The 27,639-nt window shown below is 37.8% G+C and overlaps 1 protein-coding gene across 7 annotated transcripts in view; it reads right to left on the reverse strand.

The window, feature by feature from the left end:
• ARFIP1 (ADP ribosylation factor interacting protein 1) overlaps positions 1–27,639 on the reverse strand; it is a 131,246-nt gene that overhangs the window by 93,381 nt on the left and 10,226 nt on the right. For 2 of the 7 annotated variants that reach the window (XM_041738167.1, XM_041738169.1), the window contains exon 2: positions 23,008–23,087. The exons of the other annotated variants lie outside the window; for them this stretch is intronic. In XM_041738167.1, the coding sequence (XP_041594101.1) occupies positions 23,008–23,085 (78 nt within the window). In that variant the 5' untranslated portion in view covers positions 23,086–23,087. The remainder of the gene's footprint in view (positions 1–23,007; positions 23,088–27,639) is intronic. 7 annotated transcript variants of the gene reach the window in all.

Raw genomic sequence — 27,639 nt, forward strand, 5'->3', positions numbered from 1 at the left:
ACTTCAATAAGCTTAAGCTCATGAGAAACGAAGAGATGAAATCTTGCATGGAAGAGGAGATTTCAATGACAGGTAAGTACATGTACAATATGATTAGTTCACAAACAAGGAGAACGAGAGATGCAGAGGACATTATTGGAACAATTGTGGGTTAAACAATAGCACTGTGTCAATTTTCTAATTATATAATTTTGATAAACATACTGAAGTTATGTAAGAGAAAATCCTTGTTCTTAGGAAAAAAGGGACAAATATTTGTAAATCACTCTCAAATATGAGAGTTGTACTCTCAAAAAGGAAGTTGTATTTACAGAGAGAGAGACTGTTCAAGTAAATGGGACAAAACAACAGTTGGTGAATCTAAATGAAGAGTTAAAGCTTTCAGTATAGTATCTTATCAAAAGCTTTTAAAATAAAAGCAACAAGGAAGCTATAAAAATATGCAGCACGCTATCATAACGGGCTTCATACTGCCAGATAAGTGTGGACTTCATTTTGAAAAGGATTAAGAAGAAAGCAGCAAGAGAGCCTGATCATTTATTTTAGAGAATAGTCTCATGGGAGATTAGACTGAGGGGAAAGAAGGAAAGACTCCACATAGAAAAACTAATTAAGGGGGATCCCTGGGTGGCTCAGCGGTTTAGCTCTTGCCTTAGGAGTTCCGGGATGGAGTCCCACGTCGGGCTTCTGCATGGAGCCTGCTTCTCCCTCTCCCTCTGTCTCTGTCTCTCTTTGTGTCTCTCATGAATAAATAAATAAAATCTTAAAAAAAAAAAATCTAATTAAGACACTACTTTACAGTTCGAATAAGAACTAATAATGATCTAAATTAAGATTGTGGTTAATAGAAAAAGGTGGATTCAAGAGTTATTTAAAAAGAGGGGTGCCTATGTGACTCAGTCAGTTGAGCATCCGACTCTTGATTTTGGCTCAGGTCATGATCTCAGAGTGAGATCGGGAGATCAAGCCCCGAGCTGTGCTCTGGGCTCAGTGTGGAGTCTGCTTGAGATTCTGTCTCCCTTTCCTTCTGCCCCTCCTGCTTGTGTGCATTCTCTTTCTCTCTTAAAAAAAAAAAAAATCTTAAAAAAAAAGGGGGGAAGAAGAGACAGAGTGACTGGATTGTGGAAGACAAAAAAGTAAAAACCATCTAGGATGATTTATGCCTTTTCCTACCCCATACCCAATTTGTGGTTTGGACAATTAGAAAGACAAATATGTCATTCACCAAAGTGGGAAAAGGAGAGGTTTATTTGGCTTTGAGAAGGTCAAAAAATGAGTTTGTGTTGTAGACATTCTGAATTTGAGAATGTTTGTGGGGTATGCAAGTCCACTAGCACATCGGGAATTTCAAAATGCAGGTCTGAACACATTAGGTCTGGGAGTTATCAATACAGGGATGTAGGATGGCATGGACTGATAAGAGGGAGAAGAGAAACTGAAGAGAAGCATCCAATGGAATATTAAGGGGTAGAGGGTAATGCAAAAGAGATGAAGAAGAGGGTAAAAGAGTTCATGATGCAGACACAGCAGAGAAAATTATAACAGTAAAACTATGTATTGTTTTAGTTTATAACATGCTCTGAAAATGAAAAGTATGATAAACTAATACCACTTTATGCCATAAAGCAGGTAACAGGAATATTCATTTGCCAAAAGATATACAAATATTCTGGTTATTACCTGTTCACTTTCTTATCCACAAAGAATGACCTATTTTTAGAAACATCATTTACTAAACCTTATAGAAGTGAAAATTAATAACTAATACACAAGTTGGTAGAACAGGGCTCAAAATCAAAAACTCCATGTCATCTCCCTGAACAAAAACCATTCATAGTATTTCACTCATGCTTTAAATTGAAATTGAATTTGAATTTAAATTAAACACTCAAAATAATTATACAAAAGGCTTTGGGGAATAATTATGACCTTTAGAAATAAAATTAGACTCTCTTCTGTTCTAAGATTCCTGTTATTTAAGGTTTGTTATGGTCAGATTGTTTGTATCCCCCACTCCTCAAATTCACATGTTAAAATCCTAATGCCCAATGTGATGGTATTAGGAGGTGGGTCTGATAGGAGCTGCTTGGGTCAAGGTGGTTAGAGTCCTCATGAATGGGATTAGTGTTCTTAGAGACCCAAAAGAACTCTTTAGAAGAGGGCTTTCACCAGAACCTGATTTTGCTGGTATCTGATCTTAAACTCCCAACATTCAGAACTGTGAGAAATAAATTTCTGTTGTTTATAAGCCACCCTATCAGTGTTTTGGTATAGTAGCCAGAACAGAGTAAGACAAAGTCCTTCACAATAGGGTCCAATCAACTTTTCAGGCTTCACGTCTCATAACATTGACCCTTATAAAGATCTACTAAATCTGCTTGCAGTTTCTGGAATGAAATGCACTCTGCTTTTGTGAACATTTGTTCAAATGGTTTCCAATGTTTAAAATGTTCTTCCATCTTCATATCTAATAACATCTTGCCCATAATTTAAGACTCAAATGTTAGCTCTTTAAAAACTTATTCCAGAGCCTTGGAAAGACAGCACGATATAATGAGAAGGATAAGGACTTCGAAATGAGACTTAAGTTAAAATACCAGATCTACAATATGGTAGTTATTTTGTGATCTTTGTTACTTAATCTTATTTTTCTTATGCATACAAATTAAAAAAAAAATACAAATCTCAGATAATGCTTGAGGGAGGATGTATTCAAAGCACTTATAAAGAGTACCTAGCCCATAGCAAGCATTCACTGAAGATGCTTCTAATACTGTGCCAGTAAATGTTTAACAACCAGTTTTCCAAATTAAAAATAATAAGTTTTAGGGGTGCCTGGGTAGCTCAGTTGCTTAAGCATCCAACTCTTGATTTTGGGTCAGGTTGTGATCTCAGAGTTGTGAGATGAAGCCCTGTTTTGGGCTCCAAGCCTGCTTAAGACTTGCTCTCTCCTTCTCCCTCTGCTTCTCCTGCTGGCGTAATAATGTACAGGCTCTTCCTATCAGGAATACAAAGTACTCTCTCCCTTTTTGCTGGGGTCTACAACTGATGATGAATGGTAGGGCATAAGAGCTCTCACTCTGGCCTCCCACCTCCATTTTAGTGAGGTTTCCTATATTAATTTTCAGGGAGTCAATACTCCCCTATGGCAATTTCAAGCTTCTAACATGTCTAGAGATGGGAAGAGATGTGCACTAGCACATCATTATACAGTATTTCCATTAGAGAAACACCATAAACACAATCTCAAGAGCACAGCTAATAGTGTGAAGTACAGTAAAATATTTAGGAACTGACAAGTTTTGAGTTATTTACTGTTTTTAACATATATCTTTACTATAAATTTATAAATCTTTATTTTCAGATAATGCCTGTATTTAAGAACTGGCTTATAAAGTTCTCAGAAATTTAACAAACAGGTCAGTAGGAATCTAACAAACAGGTCAGTACATATCTGATCCGTCCTTACTGTATTATCTCCAAGTCAGAAAATAAGTACTGGGCACACATATTATACAGTTCAATCTCTGGAAACAATGCTAAGATATAAAATTTAAAGAATTTTTAAAAATCCAATATATGGATATCATACTCCTGATTATAGTGTTATTTGTTTGGAGATGATCTAAAACCATCCTCATGTGGCAGACCTATGTATCTACAGATCAGATTTACTACGATATTCATTAACAAAAAGGTGAACACATTTTATTCACACTTTTTATTTTATAAAGCAACAACAAAGTCATGCCTTTTCTTCCTACTTTTTTTTTTTTAAGATTTTATTTATTTATTAATGAGACACAGAGAGAGAGGCAGAGACACAGGCAGAAGGAGAAGCAGGCTCCATGCAGGGAGTCCAACGTGGGACTCGACCCCGGGTCTCCAGGATTACACCCTGGGCTGCAGGCAGCCGCCAAACCGCTGAGCCACCTGGGCCGCCCTCTTCCGACGTTCTAAATTCATATGATACATTCTAAATTCATATGATAATTAAGGAGAGCAAAGCTGAGCAAATACTACACATGACTGGGATACTGCTTTGTGTGCTGACAGTAAAAGTGCATTTATTTTTACAGTAAATGATTTTCTTGACTCACATGTACTAGAATGCACTTTAAAAGCAGAATTAGCCTTGTAACATGAAGAGAAATGCAAAACCAAAATAACGAGTCCAGAACTCACCCTGAGAGTTAATATATTCTACAACCAAAAACATGCAACTGGATACTAGCTTCTTAAGTCTTTTCAGTGGATCAAACTGGGGATAAATTAACATAGCATATATCTAACAAAGATTTTATTTATTCATGAGAGATACAAAGAGGTAGAGACATAGGCAGAGGGAGAAGCAAGCTCCCTCCAGGGAGCCCAATGTGGGATTCGATACCAGGACTCTGAGATCACGTCCTGAGCCGAAGGCAGACACTCAACCAACGAGCCATACAGGCAGACGTCCCTAATAAAGATTTTATAGTTGAGTGTTTCATCCCTAAAAGGTATACAGCAAAACCCTGAAAAGTTTCATTCATATATGCCAATGATTCTCAACCTTCTCTCCATCTTAGAACTAAGGTGAGAGCTTTTTAAAAAATACCACCACAGAGCAGAGAGGCTTGGGAAATTGGTGGAGTAGGAGGATCCTAAAATCATCTTGTACCACATTTAAAACTAGGTATCACTTACATGCAAGTAAATAAACTGGAGACCCATCTGAAGACTGGCATAACAAATTCCACAACTAAATGTAGAGGAACCATATTGGAGAGGTTAAAAAGGACAGAAACAGTGGTCTGGAGCTGCCAGCTTGGAGAGGGGGAAATGTCAGAAAGCTCAATTGAAAACCAGAGAGGCTTAATTCCATGAGTTTGTATAGCCATAGGACTTGGGAGCCTGGAACTTTAACAGTCAGCTGACTTTGCCCTGGGCAAACTTGAAGGGAGTGTGCTGGGGGACTTTTTTGGGCACAAAGGAGTTGGCAGGTGTCATTTTCCTCCTCTGCCCCCAGCATAAACACAGAGCCACCTTGAGGGAGGGGGTGCTGCACAGACACTTGCTACCTAACCTGTTAGCAGTGTGTTTTCAACAAGTTTTCCAGAGACATACCCACTCCATACTTGTTGGCCTGGACCCTGAGCGCAGTGCAAATTATGCTAATGTGGCATGCACAGATATTGTAACTGGGCACTGTATGCACAGATGCCACACCACTAGCCACTGCAGCTGCAGTGCACTGCTGCACCCCCAGGGATCCTGCCTAGGACAAGTGGTTTGATGCAAACTTTGCTAACACCATGGTTCTGACCCGAAGCCCCTCTATGGTTCTGCCTCCCTAGAGCCAGTTGCCTGGGTCTCACTAACATCACAGACAGCAAGCACACCCCACAACAGGCAGGGAGTCAGGGAAGATGTCTGAACTAAAATGAAAAGCAACAGACACAATAGCAGGATGCCAGAAACACACAGAGGAGGCTCCCCTGAAATGCCAGATTCTGGTGAACAGGGGACACTGTGCTGCAGGGCACTACAAAATCTCTTCTTCATAAAGTCACTACTTTCAAGAGCTGACTTTCCTAACACAGAGAACACAAGTAGAAAAAAATGAAGAGACAGAGAAATACATCCCAAATGAAAGAATAGGACAAAATTCTCAACAGGAGAACTAAGTGAAACAGAAATAAGTAATATGCCTGATACAGAATTTAAAGTAATGATCATAGAAGACTTCAGAAAAGGCTGTGAGGACATGAGAGACCTCTGACGAAAAAAATTAAAAAAATAACATACCACAGTTGAAGAACTCAATAAATGAAATTAAAAATACAATAGATGGAATAAGTAGTAGGCTACAGGAAGCAGAGAAATGTTATCAGTGACCTGGAGGATAGAGTAATGGAAAGCAATCAAGTTGAACAGGTGGAGACAAACAAATACTATATAATGAGAACAGACTTACAGAATTCTGTGACTCCATCAAGCATAATAATAATATTTGCATTACAGGAATCCCAGAAGGAGAAGAGAAAGGGGGGGGGGGGCAGAAAATGTATTTGAAGAAATAACAGCTGAAGACTTCCCAAATCTAAAGAGGGAAACAGAAATATATATTCAGAAATCACAGAGATCTCCAAATAAATTTAACTCAAGGAGGTCCCCACCAAATGCATATTGTAACTAAAACAGCAAAAAATAGTGATAATGAAAGAATTTAAAAGTCTGCCAGAGAAAAGGAGAGAGTAACATATAAAGGAAATTCCATAAAGCTATGAGCTGATTTTTCCCCAGAAACTTAAGTCAGGAGAGAGTGCCATGATACATTCAAAGTGCTCAAAGGAAAAAAAATCTGCAGTGAAGAATACTTTATCCAGAAAGGCTATCATTCAGAACAGAATGAGAGAGAGTTTTTCTGACAAACAAAAGTTAAAAGAACTCATGACCACTAAATCAGCCCTACAAGAAAAGTTACAGGGGACTCTGTGAGTGGAAAACAAACAACAGAAATGTGAGAAAAATAGGAAGCACGAAAGAAAAGAAAAAGTATAAAAATCACAAGCACAAAATGAAAAAATGTAAAATATGATACCAAATATCTAAAACATGGGAGGAGAGAGAAGAATGAGTTCAAATTTAAGCAACCATCAGCTTAATACTGACTGCTATATGCAGAAGATATATACAAATTGAATGGTATCCACAAAGTATTTTTTTATTTATTTTTATTTATTTATGATAGTCACACAGAGAGAGAGAGAGAGAGAGGCAGAGACACAGACACAGGCAGAGGGAGAAGCAGGCTCCATGCACCGGGAGCCCGACGTGGGATTCGATCCTGGGTCTCCAGGATCGCGCCCTGGGCCAAAGGCAGGCGCCAAACCGCTGCGCCACCCAGGGGTCCCGGTATCCACAAAGTAAAGAACAGTGAAGGATATACAAAAAATAAAGTGTAAGGAATCTAAGTATATCACTAAAGAAAACCAGCAAACCATGAAAAAGTAAGCATCAAAAAAAAAAAAAAAAAGACAAGTAACAAAATGGCAATAAATACATATCTATCAATAATACTTTGAATATAGATTAAATATGCTATGTCAAAAGACATAGGGTCACAGATTTAAAAAAAAAAAAAAACAAACAAACTCAAGATGCAGGGGTGACCAGATGGCTGAGTTGGTTAAGCATCCAACCCTTGATCCAATCCCCCCAATCATGATCAGCCCAGGTCATGATCTCAGAGTCATGAGATCAAGCCCACAACAGGCTCCATGATGGGCATAAAGCCTCCTTAAGATTCTTTCTTTCTCCCTCTGCTTCCCCCACCCCACTGCTTGTGATATCTCCTTTCTTTCTCTTACTAAAAAAAAAAAAAAAAATCCCCAAAAGAAAATAAGTCCCATCTATATGCTGCCTACAAGAGACTCATTTCAGACCTAAAGACAACCTACAAGTTGACTGAGGGGATGAAGAAACATTTATCATGCAAATGGATGTCGAAAGAAAGCCAGGATAACAGTACTTATATCAGACAAAACAAACTTTTAAACAAAGACTATAACAAGACACAATCTTCTCCCTCTGCCTGTGTCTCTGCCTCTCTCTCTGTGTCTCTAATGAATAAATAAATAAAATTAAAAAAATAAAAATAATAAATAAATAAATAAATAAATAAATAAATAAATAAATCTATTTTAAAAGCTTACTGGCCAGGGTGCCTGGCTGGCTCAGTGGGGGCATCATGCAATTCCTGATCTTGGAGTTCTAAGTTTGAGCCGAGATTACTGAAATAAAACTTGAAAAAAAAAAAAAAAAAAAAGAATCACTGATCTGATGCCCTAGACTCTAAACAAATACACACACACAACTTTAGCAGAGGGAAGGATCTAGAAGTCCTTCAGTTCAACTTGTCATCTAGATTAAAACCATAAATCAGATACAATCATTCACTTGTTGAAATGGCCAAAATTAGAAACAATGACAAAACCAGTGTTAAGCAAGTATGTAGAGCAACTAGACTCTTCTACACTGTTGGTGCAAGTAAAAATTGGTAAAAATTACTTTGGAAAACTATTTGGCAGTGCTATTAAATTTAAATATATACCTCTCCTAGGACTCAGCAATTCTACTACTGAGCCACCCAGGCATCCCAAATGTGTATTTACTTTTATAAGAATTTGCTAAACATTTCTCCAAGTGAAGCACTTTATTACATTCCCTCCAGCATTGTATGCAAATTCCAGCTACTCTTTGCCAACATTTGTCAGTTTTTTTAAACTTCAGCCCATTATAGTGGGTATGTACTTGTATCTTAATGTGGGTTTAAATTTCATTTCCTTGATGATCAGTGACGTTGAACACCTTTTTATATACTTACCTTTCATATATTTTCCTTTGTAAAGTGCCTGTTAAAATTTTGGCCATATTTTATTTGAGTTGTTATTACTAAGTTGCAAGGCTCATATATTATTATATACATATTTATATATTTGAATACCAGTCATTTGTCAGATATGTGTATTACATCTATTCTCTTCCAGTCTGTGGCTTGCCTTTTCTTTTCTTTTTTTTTTTCTTTTTAAAGATTTTACTTATTTATTCATGAGAGAGACAGAGAGAGAGGCAGGGACACAGGCTCCATGCAGGGAGCCCGACATGGGACTCCATCCCAGGTCTCCAGGATCAGGCCCTGGGCTGAAGGCGGCGCAAACTGCTGAGCCACCCGAGCTGCCCGCCTTTTCTTTTTTTTTTTCCAATGGTTTTTAATTTTTTTTTTTTTCCAATGGTTTTTAATTTTGATGAAGCCCAGGTTATCAGCGTTTCTCTTTTATTATTTGATGGTTTTTGTGTCCTAAGAAATATTTGCCTACTCAAGATCATTATTTAGTCTAGTAAGCCCATTTCTGTTACAGTGATTTTGATCTTTGGCACTTCTTTTTGGTTCTTTCCAACGATTTCGGTATCTCTGCTTATATTGCCCATCTGTTCATGCATGCTGTCTACTTGTCCATTATAGCCCTTAGCATATTAGTCATAGTTGTCAAATTCCCAGTCTGATAATTCCCACATCCTTGCCATATCTAGTTGTGATGCTTGCTGTTTCTTCGTTGCATTTTTTGCCTTTTGGTAGGTCTTATAATTTTTTCTTGATAATCAGGATGTAAAAGGAACTGCTTTTTTTTTTAATTTTTATTTTTTTATTTTTTAGGAACTGCTCTTAATAGGTCTTTAGCAATATGGTGGTAGAGTGTGGGAGAAGGGAAGCAGCATTATATACCACCATGGTTAGGTCGCAGTCTTTTAGTGAGCCCGTGCTTCCAGACTGTGAACTTCACAAGTGTGGCTCAGTTTTTCTCTCGCTTAGGTGGGACAAGATAGCTAAAGTGTGCTAGATTTGGTTATTTCCCTTCCTGAGGTCAGTTAGGAGCTGATTATACCCAAGCAGATTAGGTTCTGGTTTCTCCTGAGGGTAGGCCTTGTTAAGAAGAAGAGTGGTGGGGCTCAGTCCATTAAGTGTCCGACTCTTGGTTTTGGCTCAGTCATGATCTCAGGGTCTTGAGATCAAGCCCTGTGTTCAGTTTCCCACTCAGTGGAAGTCAGCTTCCTCCTTCTCCCTTTCTCTCTTCCCCCTCCCTGCTTGCATACTTTCTCTCTCAAATAAATGAATGAATGAAAAGCACCTGGGTGGCTAGTCAGTTAAATGTCTATATTCGGCTCAGGTCATGATCCTAGGGTCCTGGGATTGAGCACTGCATTGGGCTCCCTGCTCAGCAGGGAACCTGCTTCTCCCTCCTCCACTTCCCCTGCTTGTGCACACGCTCATGCTCTCTCTCTCTTTCCCTCTCTCAAATAAATAAAATCTTTAAAAAGAAGAACAATGTGGTTGGTCCGGTATATTTCAAATGGTTCCATATCTCTCCCTACTGGAAGCATGAGGGGATTTTTCTCCAATATTTATCATGGTAACCTGGTCCAGGTCTTGGAGGTAAAATTCACAATTTGTTGGGCAAATTATCTCTTAATGACTGGGTCACCCTGGAATTTTTATCTCTCTGTTCTCCACAGTGAGCTTTCTATAATTTGTTGGTTACAATTCAGGTTTTCCTACCCCAGCACTAGTTCCCAGGATGATTTCTACTAGTGAGATTTTGTTGTGGTAAGCCATGACTTTATATTCACCTGCCTTCAGTTTTGAAGGCATCATTTTGCCCTGTGTCCTTGCTGTTTTGCTTCCCTGATGTAATCTGAAATTCCCCCTCCCTTCAAATACCTGGAGGACAGGGAGAGCTGAAGAAAGCAGCAGGCCACTAGAGGTTGGTAGGTGGAAGTTTTAATAAGCAAAGGGAACTTCCCTACGAGGCTTATCCTGAGCGGCAGCAAGATGAATAGGTTCCCATGCCCATCTGACAAATCTTAAAATTTTATGAAGAGGCCTTAAATATGTATACCATGCAGGTGTTTTCAACACCGGATCACTATTTCAAGGATATGTTCTTGGAGCAGCCTCTGGGAGCTCGAAAGTCAAGCAGAACCCACATTCCAAGGATGGAGAAAGGGGGTAGGGAGCCTCTGAATGCCCAGGTCCAGCTTATGGGTCAGCGGCTGTCATCATGTCTTTTCAGTGACCTCCAGCAATCTTCCTCACTCTTAAAAATTCAAGCAGTGTTGGGATGCCTGGGTGGCTCAGCGGTTGAGCATCTATCTGCCTTCAGCTCAGGGTGTGATCCCAGGATCCGGGATTGAGTCCCACATCAGGCTCCCGGGGGGGGGGGGGGGGGGTTGTCTGCTTCTCCCTTTGCCTATGTCCCCACTTCTCTCTCTGTGTGTCTCTCATGAATAAATAAATAAAATCTTAAAAAAAAAAAAAAAGTAAATACACATCTGACCATATGACTCAGCCATTCTATACCTAACCATTCACCACAGATATTAAAACAAATGTCCAGAACAGACTTTTATAAGCATCTTCATGGTGGCTTTTATTCATAAGAGCCCCAACTAGGAAAAAATGCCCACCAATAGGTTAATGGATTAAAAAAGATAGGTTAATGGATAAACTGTGGAATGTACACATAATGTAATATTCCTTAGCAATAGAAAGAAATGAGTTCCTGATGTATGCAGTAACTATTATAATCTCAAAACATTATGCTGAGCCAAAAAAAGCCCAACACAAAAGAATACATAGTAAATGAACTCTAGCACATTTATATATGTGACTCTAGCACATACAAAACCATGTATATAGAACTCTAGCACATACAAAACTTATTAAGACAGATCAGATGTTTCCTTGAGAAACAGGGAGAGGGTGGGCAGGGGTGGGGGTAAGGATTGACTGCAAAGGGACACAGACACTTTAGGATGACGGAAACAATCTGTATCTTGATTATCATTATGGTTTCCCAAGTTTATACATTTGTCAAAACTCATATTTAAAACAGGTGCATTTTATCACATGAAGATTTTATCTCAATAAACTGTTGATTTTCTTTTTTAAGAAAGTGGAAAATTCTATTCTGTCCTCTCTAATGTTAGAGGATCCATTTCTCCTGTTAGCCCCAAATCCACCCAGAAAGCCCAAGATGGTAGGGGGAGCCTTATGGCCTGATTATAGTACCTATCTATAAAGAAGGACTGACTCGCAGCTCTACAACCTAGTAGCAAATAAAGTTTGTCATTTTCCAAAACATATGTCTCCATGACAAAAATATATTAGACTAATAACCTCTCACTATAAAAATCACTGCAGAGTCCTAAATGTCACTTACAGACTTAAATTCCCTGTTTAAGCCAGTCTGAAAATCATACGCACTTGCCTTCTAAAAGAATATCTAAAAAAATGTCAGAGCATTAAAAAAAAAAAATCCCTGTTTCCCATATCCAGTGTCCCTTCTCCTAATTTAAAAAAAAAAAAAAAAAAAAAAAAACAGCAGTAGAGGCAATAACTGGTTTGCCAAATCAGATTTTAGTCAAATATGATATATATCTCATTCTTTTGGCTGCCCAGCCACAGTCCCCTCCAATAGTGGGGAAAGCCTCCACATGGTAAGGCTGGGGAAAGTGCCTGTGTCTTATTATATAAAAGCTCAAAATGCCAGATAATTAAGTAAATATCTGGAGCCAGATTACTTGGGTTCAATCCCTGACTTATAAGTGCCTGACTTATAAGAAGAACTATATGAGTTACTACTATTTGTTCTCCAAGCTCTGGGGAAACTGCCATATGATCTGGGTTCTGTCAAATAAAAGGCACTTGCCCCAGACCTGGAATCAGAAACCAGTGATAAGAAGGAAAGAGGGACGACGGGATCTCACTCTAGAGCAGCCATAACTTGCAGCAAGATCAAATTCTGGGTCAGAAGTGGCCACACAGCACTAGTGGTGGCACCTAGGCACCACAGACAGGGGTACGGGCAGTGCTGGCTGCTTCATCTGGTGCTAGGCAATGCAGCATGGTACCCTCACTGAAACAGTGCTGAACCATGATTTTGGGCATAGTTCTAGGTATAAAGCCTGGATTCTAGTTTTCTAATCTTTCTGACAATTCTGTAAGCTACCTTATATCCTCCTAGTAAATGTCTTTTCCATGTAAGTGAGATGGAGTTGGTTTCACTGCTTGCAACCTAAGACCCTGACATAAGAGCTATAAAAAGTGAATAAATGGAAAACTGTCTTATGAATGTTTCTGAGTATCAAGGGAAAACTATGAAATGGCCTAGAAACTTTTCAGAATGTTAGAATGCTATGAAACTTGTTTGACAGCTTCATGGTTCCCAAATCTAATACGACAATAACTGAAAACCTGATCTTTATCGACTGCTTTCTACATGCCAGGCACTGTGTTAAGCATGTCATATTAATTATTTCATTTAACCCTCACAGGTGCCCTGTGAGGTAGATGGGATTTTCCCAATTTTACAGATGAGGAAACTGAGGACTACGAAGGTTAAAGAATTTAAATAATTTAGATAGTGTATCCTTCCAAATGTATTAAGACCTAACATTTAATGAGTACTTACCATGTATCAGGCACTATTCTGTTTTTCTTTTTCAAAGATTTTATTTATTAAATAAATAAATTCATGAGAGAGAGAAAGAGAGAGAGAGAGAGAGAGAGGCAGAGATGCAGAGGGAGAGGCAGGTTCCACGTAAGGAGCCTGATGTGGGACTCAATCCCAGGTCTCCAGGATCACGCCTTGGGCTGAAGGTGGCACTAAACAGCTGGGTCACCGGGGCTGACCTATTTTTCATATATTAATTTATTTAGTTCCTTTTTTTTAATTTTAAAAAATTTTTAAAAATTTATTTAGTTCTAATTGTTCTGTGTACATTGTCTCATTTAACCCACAACTCTCTAACGTACGTACCATTATTATTCCTGTTTTACAGGTAAGAAAACAGACTATGAAATTTGCTTAATGACATGCAGCTAGCAAGTGATGAACTAGGATTCAAATCTGGCAGTCTGGCTTCAGAGACCCCATTTTTAACCTCTACATTATACTGCTTTTCCAAAGGTGACTGAAATATATCACTGGGCCATACCAACCAATATATGTGCATTCAGATATTTGAGTCAAATTTTGCTTTCTTAATGTTGACAACTTATTGTTGTTTCTTCTATTTCCACATCATTGTGCACAATTAAATAGTAGTATTGTCTTTATCTCTCATTTCCAACAACTGAGAATGAAGCATCGGCCTCCAATTATACCACTCTGTTAACCCCAGAGTGCTAGAGACAGCTGTATCCCAGAACTTTCTACTCCCCAAAGTGGGCAAATGCAGAATTAAGCTAGGACATGTGTGACTCAGGAGCTTCAGGATACTAAGTCTATTATTGCAAATGGCATCAACTGCCAGAAAATATGTGTTATCAATGAGCCTGATGGTTATGTTATCAATGGTTTTCATCCAGGGCTGATCTTGCACACACCCTCCCCCAAACATTTATCAATGTCTGAAGACATTTCTGGTTCTTATGGTGGGCATGGTGTGTTATTGGCATCCTGAAAGGACAGGACAGGGATGTTACCAGACATCCTACAATGCACAGGATAATGCCCCACAACAAAAAACCATCTAGCCAAATATGTCACAGTGGCAAGGCTGAAAGACTGTAAATAGCTTGATGCTATAACCTGCTTCTTACACTAGTGGATCCCATAAGTCTTTATACTTACTGACTTTAATGTCATAGAGATAACCCATTCCAAAGCACGAGACCAACTGCATTGTGGGGGGAGTAATTCTCCCCCCATGCACTCCTCTGGCAAGCTACTTAACACTGTCCATCACCCCAGCAAAGTTTTTCAACATAACAAGAGCTATAACATGGCTCATAAGTCTGGCCCCTAGCTATTCCTCCAGCTGCTTCTCATACCATTCTCTCCTCTCTCTCCAACTTGGCCAATTAGGCAACCAAATATCTATTAACTTCACCTTCACTTTCAGGATGCACAGTAACTCTCCTCCTTGTCTATTCAACTCCTAGTCTATAGTCTTTTCTGTAGTTACTGAAGACCTAGGCTAAAAGAAAAAAGCTCCTGGGGAGCCTGGGTGGCCCTGCTCATGATCCTGGGGTGCTGGGATCCAGCCCTGTGCTGGGCTCCCTGCTCAATAGGGAGCATGTTCCTCCCTCTGCCTTTCCCTCAACTCATGCTCTTTCTCTCAAATAAATAAAATCTTAAAAAAAAAAAAAAAAAAAAGCAAGTGAGCAAGCTCCTGTAATTTTTTTCTGGCACAACTGATGCTTTCAAATTCTAATTCAAAATATACTTTGCCATTAACCTTTAAAAAGACTTTACATATGACAATCAGCATTTATAGGTGAACATCTCATGGAAAATAAGATACAACATTAACAAAAATTCACCCAGACCAAAAATCTATCTTAATAATGAGAGAGAAGGCATATTGGAAATACATTTCTCGCTGTTATAAATTTATTACATTATAATGGTAAAACCTAATTTCCACAATGCTTAGAAACAAGGTAGAAATTTTCTAGAAGAGATGTAAAAGAATTTGTCACCTTAGACTTCTGCAACTATACAAGGCACTGTATCTCCTAAAACACACACATTTAAACATTGTTCTTTACTACAGTTTACCACTGAGCAAGCAAAAATAAAGTGCTATAACAATAAACTTGAAGTTTTTCCAATTCTTTCCTAAATCTACCATTTAATAAGTTACTTGAAAATTCATTGAAAAGTACTGCAAAGGTCACCTGGGTGGCTCAGTCAGTTAAGTGTCTGCCTTCGGCTCAGGTCATGATTTGAGGGTTCTGGCATTAAATCTCGCATCGGGGGGATCCCTGGGTGGCTCAGCAGTTTAGCGCCTGCCTTTGGCCCAGGGAGCGAACCTGGAGTCCCGGGATCGAGTCCCATGTCGGGCTCCCGGCATGGAGCATGCTTCTCCCTCCTCCTGTGTCTCTGCCTCTCTCTCTCTCTTTCTCTCTCTGTATATCATAAATAAATAAATAAATCTTAAAAAAAAAAATCTCGCATCGGGCTCCCCGCTCAGTGAGGAGTTTGCTTCTCTCTTTCTCCCTTTACACCTCCCCCCACTCATGCACTTTTTATCTCCTTAGCTCTCCCTCTCTCAAGTAAATAAAATCTTAAAAACAAAAACAAAAACAAAAACAAAAAACAACCAAACTGTGAAATATCCAGCTCAGCTCACTGGCTGCATATACTCAGTAGGTATATTGTTCTTTCATGTAGCTACATTTTCTGCTAATTTAAAGGATTAAATTGTTAATTTCAGGCAATCTGAGACTAAAGAGTAATAAAGAAAGTAAAGAGTGTCAAAAAAGAAGAGAAAGTAGCCAAAAATATTTAACTCTAATTGTTCTAGTTATGGTTTCAAACAATGAAGGTCCCAGTGTTTAGTGGACTATGCATGTCAACAGAGACCATACTTTGTTCCAATACCAAAAAGCACAAATGCCTTCTGTGTCAGATGAAATTATTTACATTTTTGTTTGCCTACAAAAAGAGAAAGCAATTATATTAAACTCATAATTCAGTCTTTGAAATTTCCTTCTGCATTAGTAAAAATAAAACCTTTAAAAGATGCTTACTGTATTATTATAAAGTGTTTGCATGATTCAAAAGTGTTAGGTGAATAAACCTCCTGCATGAAGTCTCAGGAGAACTAAGCAACATATCAGGAAACATGGATTTAAGGACCAGCTTTGCCCTTTTTATACGTTTATAAAAGTCACCTTATTTTCCTAAGTTTCAATTTCCTTTTTATAAAATCAGATTATTAACCTATATATCGTAAAAATCAAATACAAAATTGCTTGGAAAACTGAAAATACCATATTGCATAAAGATATCATAATTATAGCACACTGGTTTCAGCTCAGCTCCAACAGGACAAATATTGGAGTAGGTCCATCAACACTAATACATACCAGCACAGCTACCCCTGCTGACTTTTTCACTATGGGTATCCTCACTACACTTTTCTAAAACAGACGAATATCAGGAGAGTTGAAACTGTATCCAAATGTTATTGTTTGTAGCTTTGTTCTTTTTTATTTTTTTTATTTTTTATTTTAATTTTTTTTATTAATTTTTATTTATTTATGATAGTCACAGAGGGAGAGAGAGAGAGAGGCAGAGACACAGGCAGAGGGCGAAGCAGGCTCCATGCACCGGGAGCCTGATGTGGGACTCGATCCCGGGTCTCCAGGATCGCGCCCTGGGCCAAAGGCAGGCGCCAAACCGCTGCGCCACCCAGGGATCCCTGTTCTTTTTTATTTTATTCTATCTATCTTGGCAACTTCGTGGTTTTAAAAGGAAGATGACTCAAAACCTATTATAAAGAGACGGCTAAAACAAATGTGGTAAAATCTAGATCACTATTGAATCTGGATGCTGAGTATATGGGAGTTCATTTCTTATTTAACCTTTATTTTATGTTTCAAGTTTCCCTTAAAAATGGCTTAATATATTAAATTGGGTGTATTTACACCTAATCTGTCTTATATTTTCAACCAGGTGCTACCTGAACACTGCATTTCCAATCTTCCCCCAACTTTCTCATCCTGTTAATCTCATTTCTATATCAAGCCAATCTCATCTGCCAGCTACCACTACAACCACATTTCCTTCCAGTCTTTCCTCACTGACACTCAGCTGTAGCTACAGAGCCCTCACCACTGTTCCTCAAACACACCAATCTTATTTTTGCCCTTGTTTCCTCTTTCTGGAAAGTTCATACTCCCAGATTTTCACGTGACTCTCTCCCTCATCTCATTCAGGTTTTTGCTAAAACATCATCTAAGGGATCCCTGGGTGGCGCAGCGGTTTGGCGCCTGCCTTTGGCCCAGGGCGCGATCCTGGAGACCCGGGATCGAATCCCACGTCAGGCTCCCGGTGCATGGAGCCTGCTTCTCCCTCTGCCTGTGTCTCTGCCTCTCTCTCTATGTGACTATCATAAAAAAAAAAAAAAAAAAAAAAAAAAAAATTAAAACATCATCTAAGAGGGGCCTTTCTTGATCAACCAAGGCAAATCAGCAGTTTTCATTACTCCTCAGCCTCTTATCCTGCTTTATAGCAGTAAAGATTACATTATATTATAAAATTATTTATGTTTTTTTTTTTTTTAATTTTATTTATTTATGATAGTCATACAGAGAGAAAGAGAGAGAGGCAGAGACACAGGCAGAAGGAGAAGCAGGCTCCATGCGCCGGGAGCCTGATGTGGGATTCGATCCCGGATCTCCAGGATCGCGCCCTGGGCCAAAGGCAGGCGCCAAACCGCTGCGCCACCCAGGGATCCCAAAATTATTTATGTTTTTAAAAAAATTTTGAGACCAAGAGTGAGAGAGAGCAGGGGGGAGGGGCAGAGGAGAGAGAGAAGGAGACTCCCTGCTGAGCAGGGAGCCCCAACATGGAGATCATGACCTGAGCTGAAGGCAGACGGTTAACCAACTGAGCCACCCAGGCACCCCTTTTATGTATATGTTTAACATCTCTGTCTTCCTCCCCAATGTTTACAACATAAAAGTTAATTCCTCTGGACACTCAAAATCCTTCCATGACTTGGACTATCTTCTTTCCACCAATTAATTATGCTTCTTCAGGTACCCTATTAAATAAAAAATTATTCACACTTTCTCATACACGTCTCTCAATTCCCTTTCTCTATGCCTTTGCTCCATCAGTGACCATCATCACTCATATGCTCAAATTCTACTCACACTCTAAGACTCAGTTTAAAATGCCACCTACACTGATATTCCCGGCTGACACTCCTCTGAACTGCCACAATTTTTATTTGTACCACTCTAAAAACATTATTACTCTACATTTTATTTGTTTTAAAATTTCCTCTATTGGGGCACCTGGGTGGCTCAGTGGTTGAGCATCTGCCTTTGGCTCAGGTGGTGATCCCAGGTTCCTCATCAGGCTCCCTCTGCTATGTCTCTGCATTTCTGTGTCTCTCATGAATAAATAAATAAAATCTTTTTTAAAAAAATAAAATTTCCTCTATTAATCAACCTATATCTCAAATGCAGGGTCTGCATTCTTTTAGAACATCATAAAATAATAAAGTGAATATTTGTATATATTTTTTGGATATTAGGAATTTATATTAGTATTAGTGTTACTATATTGAAGGACAGACAGAAAAGAAGAATTCAGGCAATAATCCTAGAACATGCTAATAAATACCTAACAACCTACTTTTCTTTCTTTCCCTTTTTGTTGTTAAAAATATACCTTATTTGCTTTTTTCCCCAATATCCTTGTTTCTACTTTTAAATAATTTTTCCTACTTTTTCTTTTTTTTTTTTTTTTTTAAGATTTTATTTTTTCATGAGAGACACAGAGAGAGAGAGGCAGAGGGAGAAGCAGGCTCCATGCAGGGAGCCTGACGTGGGACTCCATCCCAGGACTCTAGGATCACACCCTGAGCCGAGGCAGATGCTTTTAACCACTGAGCCACCCAGGTGTCCCAGTATTCTAATACCTTTTAATTTTAGCCATCCTTATGGAAGCATAATGGTATCTCATTGTGGTTTTCATATGTGTTTCTCTAATGACTAATGACGTTGAGCAAATTTTCATATTCTTACTGACCATTTGAATATTATCCTTTATTAAAGAAGCCCTTTTTCTAGAGGCCTACATGAGACATAGGCAGAGGGAGAAGCAGGCTCCATGCAGGGAGCCCGATGGGGGACTTGATCCCGGGTTTCCAGGATCATGCCCTGGGCCGAAGGCAGATGCTCAACCGCTGAGCCAGGCGGCCCTCCTACTTAGTTCCTTAAATTCATTTATATCTTCCACTTTTATCTGGGTTCAAATCACAGCTCTGTTTTTCATTAGCTATTTTAGCCTTTTCAGGTCTTTGTTGCCTACTCTGTAAAATGAGGGAGAATATCTCAAATGCAAACAGGGTTATTATACTAATAAATGAGATAATATATAGGTAAAACCCAGTGCAGTGTCTAGCACCTAATAGACTCTCTGTGAATGGTGCCTATTAACCTATTATTTCTTCTACAGATACAGAATCAGCAGTTTAAACAAATTTCAAGGTATAAAGTTTGAATATTAAAAACACAAAGAACAAAATTCATCTTCATTTGCTCTAATTAAGACTGGACTAGAATACAAAGCAAGCCACGCTCATGTTTTCTTTCTTTTTTTTTTTTAATTTAAAAAGAAAAAAAACCTGATGTCATTAAAAAAAAAAAAACCACCACATAAAAGAAGAAAGCATTTTTGTGGACACTGACGAGAAGGATATTTTAACAGAAACATCATTTGGTTAAGAGTTAGAAAACTACCCTAGGTACTACAATAAACTAGCTGAGTAATCATGAGCAAGGCAATTCACCTCAAGAGACCCTAAACAAACTCTTCTTGTTTAGGGTTAACAGTGTTTTTGGCTTGGAGTTTTTGCTTTGTTTTTTCTTTGCTTGTTTTTAAAGATTTTATTTATTTGAGAGCATGCATGTGCACACCCGCAAGGGGGGGTGGGGAGAGCTCTGCAGAGGAGGGAGGAAGAAAGAATCTGAAGCAGGTTCCATATTTAGTGTGAAGCCCAACGAGGGGCTCCATCCCAGAACAGTGAGATCATGACCTAAGCCAAAACCAAGAGTAAGACACAAAACTGACTGAGCCACCCAGGTGCTCCTTGATGTTGTTTGGTTTTGCTTTTAAAGAAATCAAAACTATCACCCATGTTCTCATATTCTATTCCTAAGAAACCAATAACCATATATCCTTTATATTAGTAGAGTGAGAATTAATTCATTCACCAAACTGGCCACCAGTGATGCACCAAGCTCAAAGATTAGTCTGAATTACTGAAAAGTCTGATACATGGAACACTTAAGAAGTTAACAGCCATAATACATAGAGATGTATTCAAGAAAAATTCTTTTTTTTTTTTTTTTAATTTTTATTCATTTATGATAGTCACACAGAGAGAGAGAGAGAGAGAGAGGCAGAGACACAGGCAGAGGGAGAAGCAGGCTCCATGCACCGGGAGCCCGACGCGGGACCCGATCCCGGGTCTCCAGGATCGCGCCCTGGGCCAAAGGCAGGCGCCAAACCGCTGCGCCACCCAGGGATCCCCAAGAAAAATTCTTGTAAGCAAATCTCACCTCCCCAAAAATGTTTTCATCATGAATTCTGAAAAAGAACAGATTTAAATTAGAATACCAATGAACTGAGAATTTTAAAGATTTATTTATTTATTTAAGAGAGAGAGTGTGCAGGGGGGAGGGGCAGAGGGAGAAAGAGTCCTAAGTGGACTCTATGCTTAGCATGGAGCCTGATGCAGGGCTTGATCTCACAACCCCAAGATCACAATCTGAGATAAAACCAAGTCTGGACGCTTAACTGACTATGCCACCTAGGCACAACATAAATGGGAAATTTTAGTCACAAAATATCCCTAAATCTTACTTTGGTTAACTATAAACTCATACAGTACTTTTAAATTTGCACATAAATTCAGACTATACCTATGCAGCTGGTTTTTTTTTTTTTTTAGACAAATTATAATATTTCCTGTGAACACTGTACACTGGGTATGGCTAAAAATGCAGGGAATGCTTAACATGTATTTTAATGTTAATATACATAGAAATTTTCACAATGATTCCTTGGCAGTGATTTCCTTGAAAATCATCACCACTCAGGTTTAACTCTCTATTAAGCAAGACATTTCTTGTTTAGTGGGGAATCCCTGGGTGGCTCAGTGGTTTAGTGCCTGCCTCTGGCCCAGGGCGTGATCCTGGAGTCCCAAGATCGAGTCCCATGTCGGGCTCCCTGCATGGAGCCTGCTTCTCCCTCTGTCTGTGTCTCTCTGTGTGTCTCTTGAGAATAAATAAATAAAATCTTAAAAAAAAAAAAAAAAAAGAAATTTCTTGTTTAGCATCTATGTGACATTCACATAGCCAGAACTCACAGTGGTAAACCACAAACACGATACTTTCATTTATTATGAATCTTGTAATTGCCTTGGCTGCTGATCCTTCCTGTAGCACACATGCATCAAACTTCGTCTGATCATCTTTCAACAGTACAGATTCAGAAATCTGATCATAAAAAAACAAACCCATGAGTAAAGATAAATACAGTACACATAATTCCCTGCTTCTCTGAACGACTATAATTAAAACAATGCTTTGACAAATAGCAAATAATCAAAATATTTTAAATCACAAAGAATCCTGACTCCTCTACAGGTAATACATATTTTGTCAACCAGAACTCACCTTTGACTTTTGGACTAAAATTAAATTATCTAGCTCTAAATCCCATATTAAAGCTTTCACACAGATTCACAGGGTCTTGGCTTAGTCGAAGAAATACTGCGCCTGGCACTGTGCATATATATTGACAGCAACCTGGTTCAGAAACACTGCAGCAGGAGTCAGAAGACCCCACGTGGTGTTCCAGCCTTGCCAATTCCTCTAAGCCAGTCACTATCTCTAAAAGTTAAGTATGTTCAACAAATAATGGGGAAAATAACAGTTGCTGAATGATACCAAATTGTTCTAAGGTTCAAAGAGGAACAATATGAAAGTGCTACTCTGTAAATTATTAAGCACTATAAAAATGAGAGGTTTTACTAGTATTGGGTATTCAAAAACATCTGATAACTTGAATTTATTTATTTATTTTAATTTATTTTAAATTTTTTGGTTATTTATTCACAAGAAACACACAGAGAGGCAGAGACATAGGCAGAAGCAGGCTCCAGCAGGGAGCCTGATGGGGAACTCAATCCCAGGACCCTGGGATCATGACCTGAGCCAAAAGCAGATGCTCAACCACTGAGCCACCCAGGTGCCTCTGAAAACTTGAATTTCATAGAAAATTAATTTTTTCATATCTTACTCTTTAATGAACTAGGGGTTCACAGAACCATCAAAGAAGCAGTTAGAACCACTTGCAGAACTTCGAAAAAAAAAAAAAGAAAAGAAAAAGAAGGAGGAAGGAAAGGAAAGGAAGGAAGGAAGGGAGGGAGGAAATGAGGGAGGAAGGGAGGAAGGAAGGAAAAAACAAATCTCTACATGGTCCAGTGCCTATCACTGCAGCTTCAGATTTAGTGAGTCAAAAGCAAAGTCCAGAATTCAGGTTTTTTTTTTAAAAAAACTCTACACTTGGATTCTGATGCATACCTAAATGCAGTATACAGGGAGAGAAGCTCAAATATGAACCTATTACTGTACTATTTCAACAGAAACCTCATTTCATGTTTAAATTAAAAGCTATAGCTTGACCCAAACTTTTACATACATCTTTATGTGACAAATGTATTTTAGAATTGCAGATGCCCAAAGGCAAAGAGTAACTTACTTCCCATTATGAAGAAATCTCTCTTCTTACTCCTTTCCTGTGTCTATGTGTATAAAAGAATTTACTCAGAATGGCACATGTTTAGATCAACTGAGTTAGTTTGGCAGTCTAAAACTTTGATTGAAGTGGGCTGATTTCATAGAAATACATAGAAATACCACCCAATCACCTCAGAATTAGACTTGACTTCTTCTGTGCCTGGTTTAGATGCACCAAGAGTTGTAGTATCATTGCTGCAGTCAGACATACCTAAAAGTAAAATGTGTTAAGCACATATTAAATAATTTAGTTAAAAAAGTTGTATAATCTCACCAATATTCTTACAAATATTCTGTAACATACTAATCTATTTGCAGTCAGAATGTGCTTTGCAAAGTGATCTACAATCACATGAGTATCTACTAATTATAACAGGTAACAATTCTAAAAAAGCAAAAATCCAAAAAAAGTATTTACGCAGAATGTAAAAATACAGACCTCAACTGACTAAGAAATAATTCTGTAAAATCATTTTATTTTTATTTTTTTTTATGTAAAATCATTTTAGATATGAAATAGTATTAAAAGATCAAAGGGTCAACTTGATTTGACAGATCAAACTCATATCCAAAGATATCTGAAGCGAAAATATTATTCATAGCCTACATAAACACAAAGTTTTAGACCAGAACTCAGACCTCTTCTACTTCCCTGGCCAGTGCTTCTTCGAAACTTTGATATGAGTGTTCATTCTCTAAGTGAAACACTATACCAAGATTTTATTAAATAAAATTTTAATTAGAAAAAAAAGTTTAATGAGCTATTTTTGCTTCTAACTTATTCAACACCATTTAGAGAATACCAACTATATATGAACTCTGCTAGGCACGAAGGAGAAAGAAGAATAAAACCTAATTCACATTCTATGAGTACTCTGAATCTAGTCAGGGAGACATAATTACAAGACACCATGTTCGGTACTATAATGCAAAGAAACACATTTTTACTTTTGAAATATACTGCAGAGAACAATTTTACAATTCATCACAACTTCATCAATCACATGGGTATTTTATCATCTACATCACCACAGGAAGAAAGGTGAGTACCATATAAGATATTTTAAGAGAGAGAGAAAGAGACCATATTCACATAACTTTTATTATAGAAAAGTGTTATAATTGTTCTCCTTTATTATTGTTAACTCTTAATGAGTCTAATTTATAAATTAAACTTTATCATAGGTATGTCCATGTAGGAAAAAACATAGTATATACAGGGTTTGGTACTATCCAGTTTCAGGCATCCACTGGTGGTTTTGGAATGTACTCCCCACAGATAAGGGGAGACTACTTTAAAGAACCGTTAAAGAAAAAAATATAAAAAGCAGATTGAGAGCAGAAAAAAGTCATGAACAGAAAATTCACATACACACAAAAAATATTAAAATTGCCCTCCAAAATATAAAAATGTTCAAATTCATACATAATTAGACAAAGTACAAGTTAAAACAACACCAAGATACCATTTCTCACCTATTAGACTGGCAAAAAAAATATTATATTTAAAATATAACAAAAACATTGTTAGTGAGGAAGTAAGGTAAAACAGACACTATCATATATTGCTGATAGGAATACATATTGGTACAAACATCCTGGAGGGAATTTTGGTGATGCCTAAGAATATCATATATGGATTTATTGTTGGACCCAGTAATCTCATTTCTAGGAATGTACCCTGCAAATATACCTCCAACAATACAAAAATACATAAACATTACTCTTCATAAATGTAAAATGTTGGAAACACCCTAAATGCCTGTACATAGAAAAATGATCAAATAAACTATGGTACATCCAAAGAGTGGAGTACTATGCAACTGTAAAAAAAAATAGGAAGATCTCTATGATATGCAGTGATTTTCAGGACATTTTGTTAAGTGAAAAAAGTAAAATCCAAAAATACTTCATATAACTCTTTTGTTCTTAGTTCATGTAATAACAAAGGGATATATTAAAGTACACGTTTCTGCTCATTAGAACAAAAGAAATACAAGGATAGACCAAACACTAAGGAGATAGGTTTCCTACAGGGATTAAGTAGGAAAGGAGTGAAATAAAGTAGGAAATGGAAATAAGTCCCAGGGATAAGGAGGGAATGACACTTCTCTGAATACATATTTGCAAATAATTCTCATTCTTAGGACCATAGTAATAATTTCACATACCCATCATTAAAAAAATAATTAAAACCAACCAGGATTTGAAGGGAACTCAAAATAGTATAAACACACCAACAAATGAACCTAACAGTAGTATAAATGAATAACTATGGGAAGGGAAGATGTAAGGGGTAAAGAGAAAGGGAGGAGCCAGGGAAGGAGGAAAGAGTATCTTGACTAGATACCTTTAGGCTAAAGGCAAAAACAATCATATTTAAATGCCGTTAATCTAGTGAGTGATCTGGTTTCTTTTTTTTTTTTTTTCTTTTTTTTTTTTTTAGTGATCTGGTTTCTCACAAGACTATGGGTTAATAATTCTGATATTATGTGTATACCAGAACTGAACAAATAAGGAGTGTCTGGGTGGCTTAGTCGGTTCAGCATCTGACTCTTGATTTTGGCTCAGGCTGTGATCTTGGGGTTGTGAGATTGAGCCTCATGTTGGGCTCTTTGCTGGGCAAGGGGCCTGCTTGAGACTCAGGATTCTCTTTCCCCACCAATCTTTCTCTCTCTTCCCCTTAAAAAAATTTTTTTTGAACAAATAAGTAAAAAGAACATAGATACTGAGAGCTAGGTTTCTCACTGTTGGAGAAAAGTTATAAACAAAGAAGAGAGAAATGCTAAAATGAACCTTGTGGTGTTGGACTGGAATTGGAGTTATAAGTATAAACTCATGGTTTTTAATGTGCGTATGTGTGTGTTAGCATGCATGTATGTTTGTGTAGTGTGTGCTATAGGTTTCCAGGCTTTAATCAATAAGAAGGCCTAGAAAGACTGATACCCAGCAACAATGAGTATACCTGGTGCTTGGATCTTGGTCTCTAAACACCATTCTCCAATAAAGGAACCCCAGTTCTTTGGGAGAAGTGGTTGATTCTAAGGCTGGGGCAGGGAAAATACAAGATGAGCCTGAAGCTACTTCTGGTGTCAGAAAGTAAGAAGTTAAAAAAACAAAATAAAACAAAACATGAGAGTCTATCAAAAGAACACAGGAGCCAACCTGAAGGATTCCCTAATGGCCAATTCTGGAATAAACTGAGCAACAAAATAAATGATATTACTGGATTTAGATCCATAGATTAAAACAAAGGAGTCCATACTGATATAAACAAATAGCCAAATAAATAAGTAAACAAGGATAAAGAGACAATACTTCATACAAGAGAATTTCAATTAATAAACAGAAAAGAGGGAAACCGAATCACCATATGGCAAATATCACAGTAATAAATGTTGCAGACAAGATCCACTATAGATGCAAAGATTAGAGGGCAAAAGTTTGAGGAGAAACAAGATTTACTTAATTCCCAAATATCACTCACAAGGTACTTATGAACTGAAAAAGGAAAGATAATAAAATGAAGGAACTTACAGCTCATAGTGAAGAAACTCAACAGATCTAACTTAACCAAGTAATCACAAAACATCATAATTCCCTTGAAACACTGCACTGAGAAGGACACTACTTCGTTTTTCTGATATACTTGCCAAAAATGCATAAGCTCAGTCCTATCATGAGAAAATATTGGACTAACACAAACATGTATTGTATGTTTCACAAAATAATTCATATTCTTTAAAAATGTCATGTTTCCTAGGTAGGATCCTGGAACAGAAAAAAGGGCAGTAGAAAATTTGGTGAAAGTCTAATAAGGTCTGTAGTTTAGTTAGTAATATCACAACGTTAGTTACCTATTCTTGATAATTATAGTCATGTAAAATGCTAGCATTCAGGAAAGTGAGATAAAGAGTATAAAGAAACTATACTATTTTTGCAAGTCTAAAATGAGATCAAAATTAAAGTTTTTTAAAAACAGGAAGAAATTATGAATAAAGGCAGAAGAACTGCCCTCAGATAAAAGGAGGAAATCTCTTCCACTGAGGGAAGAATGAGAGGAGGAAGGAACCCCTGGAGATAGTAGAGTGGAATGGAAAACAGAAGAAAGTTAAGGCAATTCACTTTTGCTGTCTTCTACTTTCTTAAGAAATAGGAGTTGTTATCTGCTCCCTTGTGCTTATCAGCAGCACCAAATAGGAAAATATATCATTATCATTCAGCTCAAGAAAAGGCCAAATAACCCCAGGCATGTAGGGAAAACAGGAAATCAAATTTCTGAGAATTACAAAGATAGGTACTAAATCTGTGTTTTAATCATATTCTTGAAATGCTCTGACCTTCTTCACATTTTTTTTTCAAAGTTTGTTCGCAACTTTCATAACTAATATACACAGGAACAAAAAGATTTAAAAAGTTAATGACTTGTAACTTGTACTTTTTAAGTAGTATTTTTTTTTTAATGGATGTATTTATTCATGAGAGACACGGAGAGGCAGAGACATAGGCAGAGGGAGAAACAGGCTCCCCGTGGGACTCGAGCCCAATGTGGGACTCGATCCCAGGACCTCAAGATCATGACCTGAACCAAAGGCAGACGCTCAACCACTAAGCCACCTAGGTGCCCAGTAGTGTGTTTTTTGATCTTTACATAAATTCAGTTATCTTTAAAAACTGTTTTCAAAAAAGGGGCACCTGGGTGATTTGGTCGGTTAAGCATCTGCCTTCCACTCCGGTCATGATCCTAGGGTCCCGGGATGGAG

The sequence above is a fragment of the Vulpes lagopus genome, chromosome 23, assembly GCF_018345385.1.
Source record: "Vulpes lagopus strain Blue_001 chromosome 23, ASM1834538v1, whole genome shotgun sequence".
NCBI classification, from domain to species: Eukaryota; Metazoa; Chordata; class Mammalia; order Carnivora; family Canidae; genus Vulpes; species Vulpes lagopus.